This window comes from Meles meles, chromosome 15 (genome assembly GCF_922984935.1).
Source record: "Meles meles chromosome 15, mMelMel3.1 paternal haplotype, whole genome shotgun sequence".
NCBI classification, from domain to species: domain Eukaryota; kingdom Metazoa; phylum Chordata; class Mammalia; order Carnivora; family Mustelidae; genus Meles; species Meles meles.
Genome location: NC_060080.1, coordinates 50,577,505 through 50,600,356, shown reverse-complemented (window position 1 = coordinate 50,600,356; position 22,852 = coordinate 50,577,505). Strand labels below are relative to the sequence as shown.

The following is a 22,852-nucleotide window of genomic DNA, read 5'->3' as shown; positions in this document are numbered from 1 at the left end:
AATAGTATAAAAGTAGTACCAATATTTTTTTATGCTTCAATCCAAAATGATTGTGTTTTTTGTCTGATGTTACTTGTTTGTGTTACTATTTGGGGAAGGCTAGATTTGGTAGATGATTGTCTCTGTTCTTTTTAAAAGACCAAGTTAATGGGTTTTATTAATTTTGTGGAGACTTGCATTCTAATTCATTAAGTTTGGACTTTAAACTTACTCATTTCTTTCTAAGAACTTCTTTGTATTTTTAAAGTTAAATGATTAGTTTGTGTACTTTTCTTTTTTTCTTTCCTTAATAATAAAAGCTTTTGCAGCTGAAAATTTTCTTCATGGAAGAAGCTTTGGCCTTGTCTTTTAGAGTTTGACATATAAGATTTTGGTTTGACATACAAGAAATACCAAATCTGTAATTGTAGTTTTTTATTTGTTTTGTAGTTTTTGATTTATTCTTTGCCTTAGAATTATTTTTAAAGTATTTTACATTTTCGGGGTAGATTTTGTGTAGATTTTTTTACTCTTAAGTTTATTTTGTTATGGTTAGACAACATGGCTTTTGCAGTTTCTAATTGGGGGAACTTACTGAGGTCTTCTTCATGGCTTATGTATGATCGAATTTTATATATGATCAATTTTGGTAAATGTGCCATGAACTTTTGAGAAGAATATATACTCTCTCTAAGGTATGGAGTTTGATGTGACATATATTATAAATTCTAAGATGCCATTGATTGTAAGACCCATAATCAATTTAATAATACTTCTAAGGAATAATTAAAATGTCTGTTAAAGTTTAACTTAAGGAGTGCCTGGGTGGCTCAGTCGTTGGGCATCTGCCTTCAGCTCAGGTCATGATCCCAGGGTCCTGGGTTTGAGCCCTGCTTCGGTTCCCTGCTTGGCGGGAAGCCTGCTTCTCCTTCTCCTATTCCCTCTGCTTGTGTTCCCTTTCCGGCTCTGTTTCTCTCTGTCAAATAAATAAAATTTAAAAAAGAAAATGTTTAATTTAAACATTTGTAAGATGTACATCAATATCAGATATGTGAAAAATAATGACTTAATAATAACATTTAAAATAAGCTCTCATTTTGGGGGTCTACTTTTTTTTTTTTTAAGATTTTATTTATTTATTTGACAGAGCGAGATCACAAGTAGGCAGAGAGGCAGGCAGAGAGAGAGGAAGGGAAGCAGGCTCTCCGCTGAGCAGAGAGCCCGATGTGGGACTCGATCCCAGGACCCTGAGATCATGACCTGAGCCGAAGGCAGCGGCTTAACCCACTGAGCCACCCAGGCGCCCTGGGGGTCTACTTTTTATATTAACTTCTGAGAAAAGTGTGGTAAGGTTTGTGCTTTTATTTTGTCCATTTCTCCTTGCATTTTTAATTGGCTCTGCCCTTACATTTCTATATTTCAGGACTTTATTATTGAATGCAAAAAGATTCACGACTCCTTTGTGTAGTCCTTTTTGGTTTATTAGTATAAAAAAACCCTCTTGTAGCATTCAATGCTTTTTTAAAATACCATTTTGCCACATCTGCTTTGTTTTTATTTGGATCTGTTTGGTAGATTTTGCTGCCCTTTGTCCTTAAATAATACATGTCATCTTGTTTTAGGTATTTTTCTCATGAGATTTTTAGTTTTTACCCAATATTAGAGTTAGCCTTTCCTGGAAATTTTTCTCTTTTATTATAATTATGCTCAGCTTATTTCTGTCACCTTATTTTGTGCTTACATCTCCTTTTTTCCCCCTTTTTGCTATATTTAATATTTTCTTTCATTTTTCTCCCCTTTATTCATATGGGAAACTTACTGTTTTTATCCTAACAGGGGAAACATGTAAATTAAAAATGCAAGTCTGTAGACCTATCCTTCAATGGTAATGGAGTGTCTTAAAGAAAAAAGAAGCCAAGGGCGCCTGGGTGGCTCAGTGGTTTAAGCCGCTGCCTTCGGCTCGGGTCATGATCTCAGGGTCCTGGGATCGAGTCCCGCATCAGGCTCTCTGCTCGGCGGGGAGCCTGCTTCCCTCTCACTCTCTCTGCCTGCCTCTCTGCCTACTTGTGATCTCTCTCTGTCAAATAAATAAATAAAAAATCTTTAAAAAAAAAAAAAAAAGAAAAAAGAAGCCAAAACAGAATTCTGTTACTTTTTTATTATATTCTTTGCCAGGTATATTGAAATTATCTGAAATTTTGTAGATCCAGAATGTTTTTACTTTGTGAAATTTCTCTCTTGACAATAGAAATGTGGCACTCAATTTCCCAGCCACATAAGTAATGGTTTCTCAGTTATACCCTTACTTATACTTAACTCTGTTCTACTGGTTGATCACTGACCACTGTTTTCCCCTTACCACATCTTCCCATTTCTTAATTTTTTCAGTTGGTTGAAGTATATTTTAGAGAATTTTTTCAAAAAGGGCATGTGGGTGGTATAATTTGAGTGATTGCTTGTCTAAAAAAGTTTTCCTTTTGCTCTGGAATGTAAAAGGTAGTTTCTGTTGAGGGAAGCATTATATAGTTCTGATCTTTTTTTTTTTTTAAATAAATAATTCATGTGATTTCCCCACCATTAGGTTTTTGTTTTGTTTTTATGAATTGTCAGTATTTTGGCAGGATGGGTCCAGTTTGGGTTTCTTGTGTGCACATGTGTGTGTTTATGAAAGCTGTATATGTAATCTTTTCTGGTACTCTGAATTTTTCTGGTGGAAAGTCTCATGTCTCAGAGATTTTCCTTAATTTGTTTCTTTTGTTTTAGCTTTTCTATCAGATCAATTCTTTCTTACTATAACTTCTAGTTTTAAACTTAGTTCTTAAATACCTAGAGATACTACATGGTTCTGTCAGTGATTCTCAGTGATGCTGAAATTTGATGAGAAGGAGACACACCCCTCGTGAGTAATGGTCTTCCTGTGCTCATCTCTTGTTGGGGATGGCATTTTCCCTCTCTGTATTGGATCTTGTCTCATGAGAAGGAAAATCATTTCCTTAGGTAGCTTTGTCTGAGCTACGGGTACTGTCGAGTTGTGGGTCATTTTAGTTCTTGTTTGGAAAGTTGTTTGATATAAAATTATATTAATTACTGTGAGATGGAACACAAGTGACATTACATCTTGGTACATCTTCCCAGAGGGAAAAAAAGAAAGGCAAAAAATACCCTAGCACGATACTACAGTGTACATTGGATCTCCTCCTTCTAACCTGTATGTCTTCATTTGTGTCATAATTTTCTGGGTGGTTTTCCTTCTCTTAGTTTAAGGAAAATTTCTTGAGCTGATGTTCTGTATGACATTGACTAATTAGGTTTACTGCAGTATACAGTCTGCTAGTTACTGTCTTCATAGGGTGTTTTGTTTTAGCAATTGCATTTTTTCTCCTCTAAGAATGTTCTTTTCATATTATTCCTGTTTTTATGACAGCCTGTTCTTATCAGTATAGCAGTCTCTTGAATCTCATTGAGATTTTTCTGTTTTTTTGTTGTTGTTGTTGTTGTTGTTTTTTGTTTCTGGCAACAGCTCTGTCTCTTAAGGGGCTGCTTGTCCTGAGCAGATGCATTGGTTTTTTCCCTTTGAATTGCTGAATATTACTATATCCAGTCATTGTCCCTCTCTCTGCTTATATATTTGAAGGGATGTTTGCATTTGTTCTGTAGCTGAGATGGGTTCTTTCAGAAATTGTGTAGTCCCTGTACAGTTTTTTTTTCCAGAACACTCTCCCTTGGGTAGCCCAAAGGCCTCTGATGGAATAGCTCACCCAGTCAACCTAGTACCTCTGTACACATAGCCCCTCACTTTCTTCACTGGGCTTCCATGCAGTCTCTAACCATGCTGCACCCCACGGGCACTCTGCTATCTCAAGTGATGCCATCAGAGACTCAAAAGGATTCAGATTTGTCCCCCTGCCTCTACTTCCAACTCTTAACCCCCGGTTATTTGTGAGACTGCTGGTCTGTGTTTGTGGGTTAGAGGATTGGAAGGAGGGAGAACATGCTGAGATCCATTCTGCTTTCCCCGCGTTCCTCCCAGTGAAGCCTTTCAAAGGGCTGGAATCCTTTTTTGGAATCAGTGGTTGATACTTAGCCAAACTGGACCACATGTGGTTGTCTGACCCGTTCCCCCTCCTCTATCTTTTTTTCCACCCCAAATATGCTCTTAGTCCTCATTTCTGTCTATGAAAATTCCATGTGTCATTACTTCCCAGCTTGTCTTTATATGGAGAAGCATTAGAGTGAAGTTAGAGGAAGCCAGGTTTGAGTCCCTGTTCTGCACTTACGCACCTTGAAACCTTGGACAAGTTACATAACCTTTCTGAGTGGATTTGACCCTCTCAAGAAAATGAGCATGACAGCAGTGCCCTCTTCATGAAGCTCTTTTGAAGATTAAATGACATAAAATGGAAAATAAATCTTAGTTTTGTTTTCTCTACCCCTTACAGCCTTGAGCCTGGGTAGCGCCGCATCCACGGGGGCCTTCAGTTAACAGAGATGAATGAATTCACTTTCGTGCTGGGTCAGTGGCAGAACCCAGGAAAGAGTCCAGGACTCCCGAGTATCTCACGCATGTTCCCAACTGCACATGTTGAGGAAGTGGGTCTTCAAACACATTTTATAACGTCTCTAGAATGGAGGAGGAAGGTTGTGTTTGTTTTAATCCCTTCTGTGTGTGAGAGAGAAAATTCTGTTTGGTTGGTTAGTTGGATTTTCAAATAATCCATTACTTTCTTGTCTGGGTTGAAGTTTTGTAAAGAAGTAGCCACAGATGGAAGTTCAAAAGCGAGGCCACATAGTGTTAACATGGGAAGATTCGATTCCAGGTAGTCTTAGGTGGTTGTCAGTTAGCTCCTGGTCAGACGGACTCCACAAACCAGTCAGTGAATGTGCTGATTTTTTGGTGGTTTTTCCTCTGCTCTTCTCTGGTATGTTGAAGGTGGCATGTCCTTTCCTCTCAAATTCTTGTTTTATCGGGTAGGAAATCTCTTCCTTGATTATATAGCTTTGACTCAACTGGAGGATAGGATTATATCTTTTTAGGAGAAGGAAACTTTTGTTATTGCTTCCCTCACTGATTATTAGACCATGGCAGTGGGGAGTAAACACCATGAGGTATATAAACCCTCTAGGAAATTCTCCTCTTTTCTAATTTCCCTCTAGACCTTCACTGCCCAGAGTTTTGGAAACTTGCTGGATATGATGTACCAGGAGCCAGCACGATGGTCCTACACGTTCCAGACATTTTCTTTTATGAGCCGCCTGAAAGTACAGCTGGAGCCCTTTCCTGAGAAGCTGTTACAGGCCAAGAAGGCGGTACAGATCTTTGAGAGGTCTGTGTACAGCGACAGGTAAGACCACGAGCCCTTCACTGGTCACAAGCGCCATGCTCAGCGCTGGATGTTTTCCTTTCTTGCTCCCCTGTGGTTATTGATAATTGTACTTTTTCATTGCCCGTTTACCTCTGAAGATGCTAAGTTGGTTACCCATTTACTTCCAAATTAGACAAACTAGTTCTACTTCTTAGTGTTCCCATAAATCCTCCGAGAGGGAAAAAAGAAGGGTATACTCACTTGAAAGTGTCATATAAATTTTTTCTAACATTATCTCAAAAGCAAGCAAGATATGTAGGGCTATGGGCTACATATTCCTTCTCTACTCTAAGAAAGAGTTTACTCTTTCTTTTTTTTTTAAAGGTTTTATTTATTTATTTGACAGACAGAGATCACAAGTAGGTAGAGAGGCAGGTAGAGAGAGAAGGGGAAGCAGGCTCCCTGCTGAGCAGAGAGCCTGATGCAGGACTCGATCCCAAGACCCCGTGATCATGACCTGAGCTGAAGGCACAGGCTTTAACCCACTGAGCCACCCAGGTTCCCCGAGAGTTTACTCTTTACAAAAGCTAAATATGTGAATTATAAGTAGTTGAGCTATATATTTGGGTTCTTTTACAGTTGTTGGGTACACTACTGCCTGTTTTTCTCTCCTGTTTCCCAGGCCATGCCTCTTAGACTAGGAAGATGAATTACATATAACTGTCCTGGTACCTGGAAACAATTCACCGTGGGTTTTTTTGATTTCCAGTGCTTTAGTGAGGCAGGCATGTGAAAGGCCCCTCAGAAAAAGATATAAACTTTGTTGAGAAGTTACAAGATCTTAACATTTTCTTGCAAAGGAAGAGATGAGAATTGATTTTGCTATAGGCAGCTGCACATTCTGGATATTTTATTCAGAGGGGGCATTTTTGAGATAGAAAGGAAATTCATTATACACTCTAATTGTGATAGTAATTTAGACCTTTTGCCTTCTTTAAAAAAATTCATTCATTCATTCCTTTGCTCAGCACAGACTTACTAAATCTCCATATGTTCAGGCACTGGGCTAGACCCTGGAGCAGCAGCAGCGAGCAAGGCAGACCCAGTCCCTGCCTTTAGGGCCGCCTTATTGTAATGGAGACTCTGAGACAGCACACACGCTCACATGTGTGTCCCAAAGAAGGAACACAAGTTGTTCAGGAGAGTGGATAGCTAGGAAGAAGAAATCTAAATCTTTTCTGTTGGAGTTCAACAATAGTGTGTGGTTTTAGAACGGAGACCCTGCTGCTTGGGTTCTGATGCTCCCTCTGTGCGGCACCTGCCCGCAGACTACAATGGTTCCCTCCCGTGGTCCTGTGCACCCCAGAGGTCTCTGCCCCCGCCAGTCACCACTAGCTGTAGAGAAATAGAGAGGTGCTCATCCCCAAGGAAGAGGAGGGCCCCTCCTCAAGGGCTTCTTAACAGATATGTCATTGTGCTTTGTGGGATTTTAACTTCTAAGTTGCCCGTGAAGAAGCTGAAACTATTTTTCAGAAATTGAGTTACAGACGTCATCTTTCTGTGTTGCCTTCAGCTAGACTATAGCTAAACCATCCCAGACTGAGAAAGTTGACTTAGGGAGCCCCTAGGTTAATTTCTTCACAGCCCAGCAAAGAAGTAGGTATAATAGCAAAGATGTTCGACTACTTTGCGCCTAGTCACTCCTCCAGGCACCTCGTGAGTGCTCCCTGCAGTCATCACCACAGTGCTGTGAGTCAGGTTCTCCCGTCATCTCTTTGTACAGAGGAAGAAATGGGCTGAGGGAGTTTGAGGACTTGCCCACGGCAACCCAGTTTGTGAATTTGGGGGCCAGGCTCACACTCGGGACCATGACGCTGCTGCCCATTCTCTTCCTCGCAACACTTGCAGCCTTATGGTGTATACTTTTCTGGAACATTCGTGTACAAGGATTCTGAATTTCATTTTCCCAGAAGTGGCCAGTTGCTAAGCGTTGCCTTAGAAACTAGTGTTCATTGTTTAGGATATAAATTGTGTTTTGTATCAAGATCCCTGAGGTTTGAAAGCAGAATTGACCCTTCTGAAGCAATGGATTCTTGTTAGCTCTGATTTCCTATTTACCAGATGCTCCTTTAGTTGTGGAAGTAAGCAAGGGGCAAGCTCGTTTGATTTTTAGATTTAGCTTTCTTGTACCTGGACTGGAAGCTCAGCAGCAGAGGAAGCAAGTAAGGGCTCCTGTGTGCTTTGGGGAGGGTCTGCTTTCTGGGGAACGTTTCTGTGAAGAAGAAATGCCTCCCTAGCTCTGTAGGGGACACCCTTCCCTATATTTCCTTCTCCACTTACTATCCACACGAGAGAATGGCTCAGCTGCCTGGAGGCTCAGAAGGCCTCATAAACCCTAGATGGTTTGTTGGTTTGGGGCTGGCTGCAATGATAAAGAAATCTCGAAAGTGTGAGTTTGCGTGCACCGTAGCTGTATGTCCTGCCTGGCCTCCAGCAGGGAGAATTGCTGGTGACTGCTGGTCACCTTTTCCACTGCTCATGTTCCTCCAGTGGATTAATCCAGTTGGAGAGCGTGGTTTGGGCTTCTAAAGTCGACATGCTATTTCCCATCTTACTGCTGAACAAGGAAGGAGATACAGGCTAAGAATTCAGATTTCTTAAAGATTGATGAGCCAGAAAGGTTAAATGGCTTGCACAGTCATGGAACAAGTTGGTTATTGATTTTTCTGCTTTTCTCCCTTTTACCTTTCAAATTCTGATCGCCTCCCCTGATCCCACCTGTATTTCCAACCAGGTATATCTTTGCGAAGAATCTTTTTGAAAATGGTTCCCTCAGTGACATCGAATGGCATATCTATCAAGACTGGCATTCTTTTCTCCTGCAGGAGTTTGCCAGCCAGCTCAGATTACATGGCTTCATCTACCTCCAGGCTACTCCCCAGGTAATGTGGAATGTCAAGCCTTAATCCTTAGTGCTGTAGGAAACTTAAGAGATGATACCCTCCAACACCCAATTTTCTGGTTGGAGAAATTGGAGCGGATATTATGCAGAGCATGGAGAGCAGTATGAGTCACACCCTCCTGTTCTGGCATTGAGCACCCCATTTCCCACAGGCTTTCTGCAGCAGAGGGCTAAGGCAGGTGACTGACAGAAAGAGGCCCTCTCAATGTAACAACAACGTAGAGAACATCGGGCATTGTCTTTCTTGACCAGGGTTTGCACATTGGCTCCTCTGGCCAGGTCACCTGTAGCCAACTATCTTGGCTTTCCCTTTCCTCCAGCTGGGTCCTTGGAGTCTGATGGTCTTGATGGTTGCTTGACTAGGATGCTGGGAGGACGTAGAGTTTTTTCTCACCTCACCCTGATATTAGCCTAATTTATAGCTGCCTTTCGAACCTTGAGGGTGCCGCTGGTAAGTCAGGGTGGACTACGGAAGTTACATTCTCTGACTTCTCTGACTTGGACCCTGGAGCCAGCCTCATACACTATAAGGTGATTTTGCAGGAGGAGCACCAAAATCTCTGACTGGCAGTGACCATGGACAGCCCCTAGAAACCTTTTCCCTGGAAGTGTCCTTGTCTGTCAGATTTAGTGGCTCAGGCTAGTGGTCTCTAAGGGCTCTTCTGGAGTGGGATTCTGAGTCAGGGCCGGAGGTATTTTTCGAGAGGTGTGTTGCTCTCACCTTTTGAGACATATGTAATGGGTGGTCACATGTCAGGTCAGGTGTATAACATAATCTCAGGAGGAAAGCTCCTTCTGACCAGAGGCTACACTTTTTAGAGACAAGACTGAGCCTTGTGGACAGAGCAGGCCAGAGAGCAGACTGAGCAGGGTCAAAAGATAGTGGGGAGCCCAACACGTGGACTTGCAGGAGCGGGAGAGGAGAAGGCCAGCAAGAAAGTCTTCCTCACTTCTTTGTGCACTTGGAATGACTGGAAGGGGACAGTGGTGATGAGGGTGTGACTGAAACATGTTCATGCAGAGACTAACTGAGGTTTTTTAGCTGGGGGAGACTGAGGGGGTTTGAGGGGTTCTTGCAACTTCATGGTAGAAAAAGCAAAAGAGCTTTGACTGGATGGGGATTTTGATGCTCTTCCGATGGTTTTAGAGCCAGAGACCCAGGAATGCTTCCCCAGAGCCACCCCGACCCCTTCTGTGAGACTCAGAGGTGACGGTATCCAAGGGAAGAACAGAACAGAAGTGAACCACATCTCTTTGTGAAAAGCCATGTAATTGCCCTGTACTCTAGTACAGAGCCCTGGGAAATACTGAGTTTAGAGCTTATGAGATGGACCTGAGGAGGGCATTTTGCTCTTTCTACCTGCTCTTCCCTAAGCTCTAAAAAGCAGGCAAACAAACATTAAAAAATCCGTCAAAAGAGAGATGTTGGCCTCACTCTCCCCACCCAGCCCCGTGGAATCATGAAGAGAGTGCAGCCAGCCAGGCCTTGCTGGGGACTGTTGGCGGCGTGGAGACGGCGTGTGGGGATGCCTGGCCCAAATGGCATGTGGGTTTGGGCCTGGGAAACACAGTGGTGAGACCCACCAGCAGAGTCGCGGTCCAGTTGCAGTCCCAGCAGCCCCTCCTCCTGGTTGGTGAAGGGGGCAGGTCAGCAGGAGGGTCCCCCCCTTGCCATTCATAGCCCACTGTCTTTCTTAGTCATGTTCAGGTGTAGCCTCCCCGTGACGACTGAGAGCAGACACAGGACTAGAGCACTGCTTGCACAGGACTTGTTAAAAAAGACTTTGTTGTAGCTGTACCAGTAAAACAAGCATTTTGCCAAATGCTCAAAATAGGGGCTTACCTATTAATCCTGCTCCTTGGAATTTACTCCATAAATACGCTCCCACACAGGCAAAGTGGCTCCTATGCCAACCAGCACTGTTTGTAATCGCGGGTCATTGGACACAGCTCGGGTGGGCATCAGTAGGGGCCGACTGTATCATGTTCTGTCCCTACACTGGAAAGCTCCGAAGCTGTGAAAATGGGAAAACACCATACTAACGTAACAATCTCTAAGACATTGTTAGGTGGAAAGAAGCTGGCACAGAGAGTATGGTGGGACACCTTTTACAAGTATGATGTTCTTTTAAATACGTGTGGACTGTTTGTGCAGGCATACAGAAAGTTACCGTTGATTGCAGGCGGGATGGACAGCTGGACCGCTAGAAGTTGGGCTGGAGGGCTGTGTGATGGGGAAGGGAGGCAAACAACGGGAAATGTTTTGAAGCCATCAGCAGTAAGTGTGGGGTGTGGGGACAGAAAGAAAGGGAAGAAAAAGCAGGTTGATGGTGAAGGAAAGTAGAAAAGGAAAAGATGAAGGCAGGTGACGAAGGTGGATGGAGCTAGGGGACGGGGTCAGAGCTGCAAACCACGAATGAAGTCAGCCCCATATGTACTGAGCTCAGGCTCTGCCAGCCTGGCTAGCGCTCAGGCCCTAACAACACAGGCTGTGGCCCCCAGCCTCTGTGCCCCCTGTGCACGCCTCCCTCTGTCTCCTGCGGCAGTGGACGCACCACCAAGGTGCTGGGGAGCTGGTACCGACATAAAGCTCCTGCTGCCCCCAGGGAGTGCCTCTCTGGCTGCTGGAGCCCAGTGGCTCCCTCCTTTATTTGCACTGCTGCCCTGAAGGTCCAGACCTCACAGTTTAGCACTTGATTCACTGTTTTGCATATTGTTTGTTTGTTTTTTTAAGATTTTATTTATTTATTTGACAGACAGAGATCACAAGCAGGCAGAGAGTCAGGCAGAGAGAGAGGAAGGGAAGCAGGCTCCCTGCCAAGCAGAGAGCCCCATGTGGGGCTCGATTCCAGGACCGTGGGATCATGACCTGAGCCGAAGGCAGAGGCTTTAACCCACTGAGTCACCCAGGCGCCCCTGTTTTGCATATTGTTTTATTTATTATCTAACTAAATTTTTTTTTAAGATTTTATTTATTTATTTGACTGAGAGGGACCGGAAGTAGGCAGAGAAGTAGGCAGAGAGAGGGGGAAGCAGGCTCCCCGCTGAGCAGAGAGCCCGATGCAGGGCACGATCCTCGGACCCTGAGATCATGACCTGCGCCGAAGGCAGAAGCTTAATCCACTGAGCCACCCAGGCACCCTAACTAACTAAATTATGAAATCCCAAGGACAAGGACTTATCTAAGTTTGAGATGATAATTGATTAGGGGAAAAGACTGATGAGAAGGAGTAAGTGCTAAAACTATTAACCTGTTAGATCTATCCCCGTTAATCAATCTGAGAAGCTGGACATAAGCTCATAAATGAAATTTGTTTACATGATTTTGTCTCCTTAGAGGAAAGGTGGGATGCACAGCACAGACTCTGCATCTTCAGAAATACAGTGCACGTCATTTGGGGCTGAAGTTTACATTGGGAATAAAGTTTTTCAAGCATTCAAGTGGGGGTGGTCCTAGATCAGTGAGTCAATCCAGCTGTTCTTCCTAGGACAGATGACATTGAATGTTGAAATGTTTGCCAGGTGGAGAGAGGAAGGGAAACAATCAAGCAAAACAAACATTGGGAGCAGAAGTGTCAAGGTGGGAAAGAGCTTGGTCTGTCCCGCGGGTCCCCTCTGGCTTAGTCCAGAGAGCTACTAAGGAAGTTGAAGGTGGAGGGGTTGGAGGAGTGGCCAGAATCCGGGATGGCTTTGTGTGACCGGTAAAGGAGAAGATGACATTCTCTGAGCCAGTGTGCTTTAGACTTTTCTGCCAGCTGAAGGCAGAATGGAATGACGCCCACTCTGGAAAGCGGGAAGGAAGGAGAGTTAGTCTTAAGCCTCACTTTTTTTTACTTCTTTATCTTTGACCTATACAAAGTTTGTCTTCTGCTCCAGAGTCAGTGAGTGACAGGTTAAGACATCTTTCAGATAACTTACCATTTTGTAACTGTGATGCTCCTGGTACTTCCTTGAACCTGGGGCTTTATGGCTGTAGGCAGTAGGGAGCCTGGGAGGTGTTTGCAGCAAGGCGAGTTCTGCCTTCTCTTGCATAACTATGGAAGGGCAGGTGGAGGGGGCTTCCTGGGAGGAGAGAGCAGCAATGGCCAGGGTCTTGACACACCTTAACCTTGGTGAGTCCTCACGGCGTCCCCCAGGGTGAGTGGAGGGGAGGAAAGAAAAGCCCATGAAGATTGCACCACTCGTACGTGGTGAAGACAGGAGGCGAATCATGGATTTTCTCACTTTAAGGCCTGTGCTAATCCCATGCACTTCACTGCCTCCAGAAAGCAGAGAGCCAGAGGACTCTTGCCATGGTCTAGGTGAGAGGTGATGAGGACCTGACACAGGCAGAGGTGAGAGAGATGAAAGGGGATTTAGTGACTTCCTGGGTGGGAGTGGGAGGAGGAAAAAGCAGGGTAATTACAGCTCCCCAGGGTAGATGAAGTTTGCCATTAACCTGTGATGATAAGGAAACAAGAGAGTAGAAGCAAAGTCGGGGCTTATCATTCCCAGGCTGGATCCTAGAGCCGGGGAAGACCACATTGTCACAGCCAGGATAACACGTGAGCTCAGCATGGCCTGGGGGTTGTCTTGTAGGTTTGTTTGAAGAGACTCCACCAGAGGGCCAGGAAAGAGGAGAAGGGAGTTGAGCTGGCGTATCTCGAACAGCTTCACGGTCAGCACGAAGCCTGGCTTGTTCACAAGACAACTGAGTAAGTGGAGAAGACAGCACCACACAGACACCTGCCTTCCTACAGCCAGCTGCTCAAACACAAGCTCAACAGGCAACCCCCTGAGAAGGTTCAGGAAAGACCATGTGGTTAGAAATCTGAGAAGCTCAATATTAGCTATAATCCGTATATTTTAAGAGGCATTTTATTCTGTTTCTCCAGCTTTTTTGTTTTTTAACATTTCCCTAGATTGAACATTGTAATGATGGTGACAGAGTTGACACAGGGTGAAGGGCTGAAAAATTTGAGAGAAATTGTCCATTTTACTAAGCTGACAGTCCTAGTTTTGGACTTTCCTCCCTCCAGGCTTGGTATGTAGTCCACTTAAAATGTTTGGGGCTCTGACCTTCAATATCCATCTCAAGACTAAAGAGAAATTGCAGCCTTCCCCTTTGTAGCCAACTTTATTAAATTCTTTTTTTTTTTTAATTGTAATTTACATTCAGTTCCATTGAGAAGCCTTGTGACTTTAGGTCTGTTCTATCGATTATTAAGACATGGTGAGTATATGAAGGGTCAGCTTTGTTTTTTCTTTTTTTTTTTTTTTAATAGATTTTATTTATTTCACAGACAGAGATCACAAGTAGGCAGAGAGGCAGGCAGAGAGAGTGAGGAGGAAGCAGGCTCCCTACTGAGCAGAAAGCCCAATACGGAGCTCAATCCCAGGACCCTGAGATCATGGCAGATCAAAGGCAGAGGCTTTATTTAACCCACTGAGCCACCCAGGAGCCCTGCTTTCTTTTTGCTGTTCATGCTTCTTACAGGCTCCACTTTGAGGCTCTGCTGAACATTCCAGTGCTGGTGTTGGATGTCAATGAAGATTTTTCTGAAGAAGTAACCAAACAAGAAGAACTCATGGAAAAGGTGGAGGAGGACCTTAACTCTTGCTTCTAGTGATTTTCCTTTATTGCACGTTAATCTTTGCTTCAGACTTCAATGTAATGGGCCTTGCTCTTTGTGCTTCAAATTGCATTTCACACTCTAAAGCCTACAGGCCTTGTACAAGTTACAAATACAGTCCCTATTCTCTAAAGCATTTTGGACTAATAATTGTTAAATAATAGACTTGCTCCCTAACTTCCTCCTCAAAGGTATTTTTGGACTGGGGAAATGCAATTTCTCGATTCTCTTTCCAGCTCAGCTGCTTCCACTACATGACCCTGTGCAAGTCCCATTTCCTCCCCTTTCCAATTTTTCCTAATTTACAACACCTCGCGGGTGTGGCCACGTACCAGTGTGGGTGGACTAATGTAGAGTCTGCTGAAAGTGTGAAATTTAGCTTTTGGTTTTTCTCTTTCCCACAGGTAAACACCTTTGTAAAGAATCTGTAACCAGTACTGGGATGTTCTGACCATGACCTGGGCTCTCTGACTTTCTAAAGCTGGAAAAATCCTGGGTCCTGTACCTTGCCATCTCCTTTTACCCCTAGAGTCCTCTGACCCTCGGGTCCCTGGTTTGTGTTAGCCTTTGACTTTGCAGTTCCCGCCTTTTATATCTCAAGGACTTCTAAAATAAAGTGGAAATTTTGCTTCTTTTGCTAATCCGGTTGTTGGTTTCTCTCTTGGTCCCTACTCTGAATTCCCCTCTAGATGAGCCATTTTCACCTAGGACAGTCAGAGCTTTTCTTCTTGAATCCTTTGCCACCCAGACTTCCTTATGTCTGCTTATTCCCTCTGACATGCCCGGGCAGGGATTGTTGCCAGGATTCCCAACCAAGCCCTACCCTGGTCATGAAAGGGAAGTACGGTGGCTCAGGAGAGGGTGGACACTCGGTGCGAGCCCCAGAGCTAGGGATGGAATCCAAAATCTTTCTCTCTTCCCATCCAGCACTCTTGTTAGGGGGGCATGGGGCACTCAGACCTTTGTGCTAGAGCTGAAGAACCTGGACCAAAGGGGAGAAAGAAAACAAATCCGGAGCTCCATAGTCCAGCATCTCACATTTACGGTTCAGTCATCCCGGCACACTGGCCTGTCCAACGTACTGTACCCACTGAGTGTCATGTGCTCTCAACAGAGTGACTATGTTGGAAGGAGAATCTTTCGTGCTGCACTTGAAGCTCCAAGGACATTCATTATTAAGGGAGAAGAACGCATGACTCTGTAGACTTGAAGTGCTCCATTGCAAGAAGCCTGCAGGTCCCTGATTCCCCGGGACTAGATTTCTTGCACTGAGCCTTCGACAGTTGTGCAAGCACACGGGAAAATGAATAAGCTCAGGCAGCAGTGTTGTGGAAGACAGAAACCTGTGTTTTCCTTTATGCTTGGGAAAACGAGTGTGAGCTTGGCTTCTGACAAATGCATGCCATTGCAAAATAGAAACAGCGTTTCTTTACCTTACTTAAATTTTCAACAGCTTTATTGAGATATAATTCACATACCATACAATTCACCTAATTAAAGTGTACAGTTCAGTGGTTTTTAGTACAGTCCATAGGGTTGTGCAACCATGACCACAGTCAATTCCAGAATGTCTTCAGCACCCCAAGAAAAATCCCCAGCCTACTAGCGGTCACTCCCTATCCCCTGTCACCCCTGCTTCTCCCACCCAGGCCAGCTCTGGGCAGCCACCAGGCTACTTTTGTCTCAATCTAGATTTGCCTTTTCTGGACATTTCATATAAATGGAATAACGTAAGATGTGGCCTCTTGGGAATGGTGTCTTTCACTTCTAAGGATTTCAGGGTTCAGCCATGTTGTACCATTTCTTTTTTATGACTAAATATTTCATTGTATGGCCATACCACATTTTGTCCACCCATTCATCTACTGATAGACGTGGGTTCTACTTTCTGGCTATTGTGAATAATGCTATGAAAATTCACATATGAGGTTTTAGATTTTAATTTTTCTTGGGCATATACCAAGGAATGGAATTACTGGGTCCAATGGTAACTCCATGTTTAACTTTTAGAGGAACTGCTAAACTTTCCCGAAATGGCTGCACCATTTTACATTCTCTGGAGCAATATATGAGAGCTCCAGTCTCCCCAGGGCCTTGCCAACACGCTGTCATTCTGATTATGGCCATCCTAGTATCCTGTCATGGTTTTGATTTACATTCCCTGATGGCTGTAATGATGTTGAGCTTCCTTTCATGTTCTTACTGGTCATTTGTATTCCTTCTTTGGGAAAAATACCTCTTCAATTCAATGGACAAATTCCTTTGCCCATTTTTCAGTTAGGTTCTTTGGCTTTTTATTGTTGAGTTGTATAAGACTTGAGATATTCTGGATACAAGTTTTTATCGGAGACATGATTTATAAGTATTTCCTTCCATTCTGTGGGGTGTATTTTGATAGTGTGCTTTGAAGCACAAAAGTTTGTAATTTTGACAAGGTCTAGTTTCGTCACTTGTGCTTTTGGTGGCATGTCTAAGAAAATTTTTGAACAACGCAGGTGACAAATTTTGCTCCTACATTTTCTTCCAAGAGTTGCATAGTTTTGGCTCTTACATTAGGCCTGTGATTGATTTTGAGTTAATTTTGGTGTGTGGTGTAAGGAAGGGTTCAGTTTCATTCTTTGTGCATGTGCATATCCATCTGTCCCACCATTAGTTGGAAAGATTATTCTCTTCTCCCACTGAATTGTCTTCTTACTCTTGTGGAAAATCGGACCCACTCGTTCTTGTGTCTGTTGACTGCTTCAGGCTTTGGCCAAGACCACAGATGAACACAGGACGTTAGGTATGTTTTAGAAACTCAGTGGTTTGGGTTCTTTAGCTTTGAGGGGCCCAAATGTTTAATTTCCATTTCCATTTCCAGGAACTACTAACGTAGAAATCACTCAGTTAACCAGTCATCAAACACGTGTATCTGCTCTTTGCTAGAAACCGAGGAGAAAACAGTGAGCACAACAGAAGGCAGACCTTGTCCTTATTGTCCTTACCCTGCAGAATTAATCTAATGGTGAATGTGAAAGACCCTGAGCGAGTAATTGCAGGTATGGTGGCCAGTCCAAAAGGAGAAGTGCAGGTGGCGTGGGACCTACAACAGAAGGAGCCAACATAACCTAGGACAGCTCCTCCCCGCCACCAGAAAGTGACAGCTGTTCTGAGTTCTGAAGAATGAATGGGGCACGTCATTCAGGCAGGGAAAAAAGTCACAGGCCAAGGCCTCTGTATGAGAATGAGGCATTAGGCCCAGCTTGTCAAACTGAATGAGGCTAGGGGGGTTATAATTTAGCGACACACTGCTATCCTTCACATTTTCCACTCAGCCTGAAAACCTGGAAATACAGCATTTCTTTCCCTGTGTACCCTTAGCCCTTTAGAAAGAGAATGTTCTGTAGAGTAGTGCCATCAATGATCTCACCTGGATGAAATATTGTGCCCTTTTCCAGACTGGTAGCCGAGAAAGTGGTTTAGTGAGGAGCTGTAGCTCTTAAGCATCCGAGGAGGGGTGCTCTGGGAGGGGTGTTTAAACACGGAGACCAGCTCTGCACAGTCTAGCCGGTCTGGTGGCTATCCCACTCCTCAATGTCACAGAACTTGGATTAACACATAAAAGTAACTAGATTTCATTCTCGTTTATGATGTGGTAAAACCTGTTCTTCTGGAACCAGAATATTACCTTGATGGGTTTATAATGTGAACCAAGATTGCGAAAGTTCTCAAACTCTCAGGCTTTCGACATGAAGGGAGAAGGTGATAGTTTCAGGTGAAAAAGGCTGTTTGTTAAATGCAAACACTAGAACCCCAGGGACACTGAAGCAGGGAATAACAGGCACTTTAAACTGAAAGATTGCTCAACCTTCAGCCTTCACTTTAGGGAGAGGCCAGCTTACATCTGGACCACTTCCTCCTCTGTTGGCCTCTTCTAGCTGTTCAATTATTTGGTGTGTCCCTTGGTTCACTTCTGTCTTTACCCACTGTTCTGAGTGATTTCATGTTCTTTTTTCTTTTCTTTTTTTTTTTTTTTTTTTTTGTGCTGCCATATCAAGTTGCCACAATGTGGCTTAAAGTAGCACATTTAACTTCTAGTTCTACAGTCAGAACTCTGACTTGAGTCCCACTGAGCTCCAATCAGATTATCAGCAGGCCTGCATTCCTTTCTGGAGGTTCTGGAGGAGAATCTGTTTCCTTGCCTTTTCTGTCTTCTCGAGCCTGCCCACATTCCCTGACTTGTGGCCCCTTCTCCCGCCTTCAAAACCAGCAAAGTCTCTGACACTTCTTCCGTGGTCACATTTCTTTTTGACTGCAGCCAGGGAAGGTTCTCTGCTTTTAAGGACCCACGTGATTATACAGTCTCGGGGGGCCAAATACTCTCCCCATCTCAAGATCTTTAGCCTTAATTACATCTGCGAAGTCCCTTTTGCTATTAAGATAACATACAAGTGTTGGGGATCAGGACATGGATGTCGTTGGAGGGGTGTTATTCACCCTTGCAGAGATCTCGACGTCATGGCTCCTACTATCATCACGGGGTGAGGACCTCTGAAGAACTTGCAAACGTGGAAAATGTGAGTCATTTGTAATAGCAGAGGGAATAGTACAAAAAATCACTCTATCCCCATTACCCACACCCTGGCCCAATCAGCTTAGGATCCCTAGGAACAAACCTGTAGTTCGACAAAGTCCGATTTACTAATTCTTTGCAATGAGGGAGGCCACACCAGAGGAACCAGGAGTATCTGACCAAACAGGAAAAGAGAGAATTACAGGATTGGGGGGAAAGATAGAGCTTAGGTCAAAATGTAAATGAAGCAGTGCTTTGACAGGCTCAAAGCAAAGCAGGTCTATGTATACAGGAGCCAACACCTGGTCTGAACTGCACAGTAGACCCGGGTTCATTTCCTGCAAAAATACGAAGTTAAGGTAAATGTGGACTGTTGGGTTCAGAAGCCCCTTATCAGAAGCTCTGAACCTGAGGTGCAAACCGAGAGCGCTGCTCAAAGTGACTTAGATCCTCCTGGCAACAGAAGGGGGTTTCATTTTTACTGATAAAATTTCAAACAGTGAAATTTCTTATGGTCCATCGTTTTAGAGAACGAGGTTTCTCAGTGAGTCAGAAAGCAGCAGTTCTGCAAAGAAGGGGGCGGTTATGACGCCTTAGCTGCCCTTGGGAGGAATAGTGTTCCACAGTAACTTTGTAGCCCTCCAGCTTTGGTTTTCTTAGTCTGAGCTAATTTTTACTTTCTCACCCACTTTGGTTATCTATTCAGAGCAAATCTGGTGTCACTTAGGACCAAATCACCACCCTCTGATCATTTTGAAGCAAATCCCAGACAGGAGGATGACTTTGAAAGCTAGCTCCGTCTGGACCTCTGGGAATCATTACCTGCCTATCCCTTCCGCTCAGCATGTGTAATACAGTTTCTCGCCTCCACACCCCCGGGGCAACAAACCCTGCTTCTCTGGCTTCTCCATGTTCGCAGGTGACCACAGGAGGAGTCCTCCCCGCCCTCCAGCTCTCTTTCTACACGCTTTCTCCCCAAATTCTGCTTGTTCCTCTCTGAAAGCTCTCAGACCTTCCCTGCACCTACGTGTCTGCCGTTCTAGCCAGGTGTGCCTGCACGGTGCGGTCCAGTCTCCCAGATTCCTCGACTCCACCCCCTCTCTCGGAGCAGACTCCCAGCTCCCTTCCCAGCATGGCCCTGTCAGGAGCGGGCACAATGCCCACTCCCTGCCCGCCCCGTACTTCTACCAGCAAGCCACCTCAGCTCACCCGTGGGCCAGCGTCTCCCTTATCCGTGGTTTCACTTCCCTGCAGTCTCGGTTACCAGCAGTCAGCCATGTTCTGGAAGCAGATGGTCCTCCTGACGGGTTGTGGGAAAGTCCCAAGCCGCCCCATGCTGCGTCACACCGCCTACGTCATTCCCCTCACTCCATCTCATCACACGGCTTGTCGCATCTCGCAGCATCACCAGGAGAAGGGTGAGCACAGCACAGTAAGACTTGGGGAGAGAGCACAGTCACAAAACTTAACAGCACCATAATTGTTCTATTTTGTCATCAATGACGAATTCACTGTTAATCTACAGTGCCTAATTTATAAATCAAACTTAAACTTTATCATAGGTATGTACATGTAGGAGTAAAAATAGTATATTTAGGGATTGGGACTACCTGTGGTTTCAGGTTTCCAGCAGGGGTCTTGGAACGTATCCCCCTCAGAAAAGGGGAGACTACTGTACAAAGAGAACTGTGGTTACTCTCTAAAAGCACAGCTTCCAGTCAGGTCTTCGGCCAGCCCCTGCCCCTTCCCACTCCCACCTCCCACTATGACTGCCCCTCAGTCCCCTTAGTCCTTTCTGTGGAGAAGTATTAGAGCTGCCATGTTTATACAACCTCACCGGCCTCCACTCCTACCATAAACCCCACAAGACTACCTGTGCTTCCAGAAGACAGCTTGTGTTTCTCACATAATGAAATGCTTCTCTCTCATCTTCTCCCACTCTTTCTTTTTACTGAAAAGAACTACTGATTCTGCCAGTCCCCAGTCTACTCTTTCTGTGAGGCTCTACCCTCGCCTCACACAGAAGGAGCCAGTGTTTGTGCTCTTGGACACACTGCTTATTAAACTATGTCCGACTCTGCATCAGATCTGAATGAAAGTTGACTGGAGACCTCTCTCCCCTCTTGGGCTTTGCCATTTTTGACACAGACCATGTCTTGGTGGCTTAGCACAGTGCCTGGCTTTTATCTATTTACTGCTCTTTGGTGAGTGCCTAATATAGGCTTGCTAAATAAATGAATGAGGTAACTGGAGACATGGTCTGCCCTTTCTGGGGTCATCGGGTTTGGGAGCTCCATGTTATAATCACCAAAGTATGAGGTGCCTTCTGTGTGCTAAGTACTACAAGGATAAGCAAAAAAAATTACAAGGCCAGACCCCGCCCTCAAGTTGTCAAGGGAGCCGATGATTATTGAATGCCTACTGTGTGCCAGATACCCTGTGGAACATTTTTTTTTTTTTTTAAGATTTTATTTATTTATTTGACAGAGAGAGAGAGAGAGCACAAGCCGGGAGAGCAGCAGATGGAGAGGGAGAAGCAAGCTCCCCGGCAAGCAGGGAGCCCGATGCGGGGCTTGATCCCAGGACCATGGGATCAGGACCTGAGCTGAAGGCAGATGCTTAACCGACTGAGCCCCCCAGGTGCCCCACTGAACACTTTTTAAATGTGATTTCATCCTCTCGGTAATCTTATGAAGGAGGTTTAAGGTCCCAGTTTTTACCAGTGAGGAAAGAGAAGCTCAGGGAAATTAGGGACTCCCCCAGGCTCCTCCTGCACTAAGTGGTGGAGCTAGGGCTCAAACCTGACCCCAGTGTCCACTCTCTTCCCACAACACACTGCTTGTTAAGGGAGACAAGACTACGCTTTCAGAGAAGAAGGCCAGCACGCATTTCTTTGGCTCCCTCTTTAGATTTATCAGTCCACTTGGGTTGACCTTCTGGCGTGCTAGCAGTGTGATGTGGAGGCCCCTACGTGCGTCCTGAATATGCCTCTGACCCGGTTGATCCTGAGCAGGCCGCCATGCTTCCAGTGGCCCAGAGCTCTTCTTTCTGGCAACCACAAGGTGCTGAGTCCCTCCAGGCACCAGTTATTGAGGTGCATTTGGAAATTCGGTGAAGATTCTGGAATGCATTTACAAATGCCTTTCTATCCAACTTCCTGGTCCAACGTGGATGTTGCTATTGGACAATTCTCCTAAAACAGCCTTAATCATATTTAGTCTTCTCCTTTAAAAAGATTGGCATCTAAATGCAAAGTGGTATTATCCTGGATTGGAACCCAAAATAGAGAAATGACATTGGTGGAAAAATTAGTGGCATCCAAATCGAAACTCCAAAGCCTGGAGTTGAGTAAATAGTAATATACAAGTGTCAGCTTCTTAGTTTTGACAAATGTAGCATACAATGCAAGACGTCAGCATCAAGGGAAACTGGGTGAGGGGTAGATGGAAACTCTGTGCTACCTTTGCAACTTTTCAGTCCATCTAAAATGATTCTGAAACTGGGGCACTGGGCTGGCTCCGTCAGTAGAGCATGCGACTCTTGATCTCAGGACTGTGGTGTCAAGCCCCACGTTGGGCATAGAGCTTACTTTAAAAAATTATTCCAAAAAAAAAAAAAATTATTCCAAAATAAAAGTTTATTAAAAAAAAAATGTTAGGGGGGCTCCTGGGTGGCTCAGTGGATTAAGCCGCTGCCTTCGGCTCAGGTCATGATCTCAGGGTCCTGGGATCGAGCCCCGCATCGGGCTCTCTGCTCCACAGGGAGCCTGCTTCCTCCTCTCTCTCTGCCTGCCTCTCTGCCTGCTTGTGATCTCTCTCTCCGTCAAATAAATAAATAAAATCTTTAAAAAAAAAAAAATGTTAGGGGCACCTGGGTGGCTCAGTGGGTTAAGTCTCTGCCTTTGGCTTTCATGATCTCAGGGTCCTGGGATCGAGTCCCACATCGGGCTCTCCACTCGGCAGGGAGCCTGCTTCTTCCTCTCTCTCTGCCTGTCTCTCTGCCTACTTGTGATCTCTCTCTGTCAAATAAATAAATACAATCTTTAAAAAAAATAAAAATAAAAAATAAAGAAGAATGTTGGTGCCTCTTACAAGGTAATGACCAAGCTCCTGAACTGGGCTTTTGGGCTCCTCCCACCTTAGTCTTCCCCTACCCTGTGGAAGAATCCTCTGGTCTGGCTGAATGGTTTTACTCACTGTCCTCTGCACAAAGTTTGTGCTCCCCTCCTCCCTGCATTGGCCCTAGCCACGCGCCCTGCTGGCGGATAAACTGCCAAGGAGTCGTCATGGTCCTTAATTGCAAACGGAAGCTGGTTACGATGGACCTAGTGAAGCTCAATTTCAAGGCTGTCATTTGCAAGGTCCCAGAGTGTCCGGCGTGGCTGTTACGAGAACGTGATCCCTGGTAATGTCTCCTGCCACACAAACTTCCTCCTGGACCCAAG

The 22,852-nt window shown here is 44.7% G+C and overlaps 1 protein-coding gene and 1 long non-coding RNA gene across 9 annotated transcripts in view; one reads left to right on the top strand and one right to left on the bottom strand.

Moving 5' to 3' along the window:
* Positions 1 to 14,497, top strand: part of DGUOK (deoxyguanosine kinase) — a 29,248-nt gene extending 14,751 nt beyond the window's left edge. For 4 of the 7 annotated variants that reach the window (XM_045979565.1, XM_045979564.1, XM_045979567.1 and 1 more), the window contains 5 exons: positions 5,134 to 5,321; positions 8,077 to 8,224; positions 12,823 to 12,938; positions 13,721 to 13,820; positions 14,261 to 14,497. In XM_045979565.1, the coding sequence (XP_045835521.1) occupies positions 5,134 to 5,321; positions 8,077 to 8,224; positions 12,823 to 12,938; positions 13,721 to 13,820; positions 14,261 to 14,287 (579 nt within the window). In that variant the 3' untranslated portion in view covers positions 14,288 to 14,497. Of the gene's footprint in view, positions 1 to 4,281; positions 4,570 to 5,133; positions 5,322 to 8,076; positions 8,225 to 11,737; positions 11,825 to 12,822; positions 12,939 to 13,720; positions 13,821 to 14,260 lie in introns of those variants that run through there. The other 3 variants (XM_045979569.1, XM_045979566.1, XR_006815111.1) reach the window with 3 other exon arrangements.
* Positions 14,498 to 15,280: 783 nt separating this feature from the next.
* On the bottom strand, positions 15,281 to 19,867 carry LOC123925470. 2 transcript variants are annotated; one of them, XR_006815021.1, is made up of 3 exons: positions 19,618 to 19,867; positions 18,512 to 18,583; positions 15,281 to 16,777 (listed from the first exon to the last, which is right to left on the bottom strand). It is a non-coding gene; the product is annotated as an uncharacterized LOC123925470 (long non-coding RNA). The 2 variants fall into 2 exon arrangements; XR_006815020.1 differs by having other exon boundaries at positions 18,512 to 19,867.
* Positions 19,868 to 22,852: the final 2,985 nt, after the last annotated feature.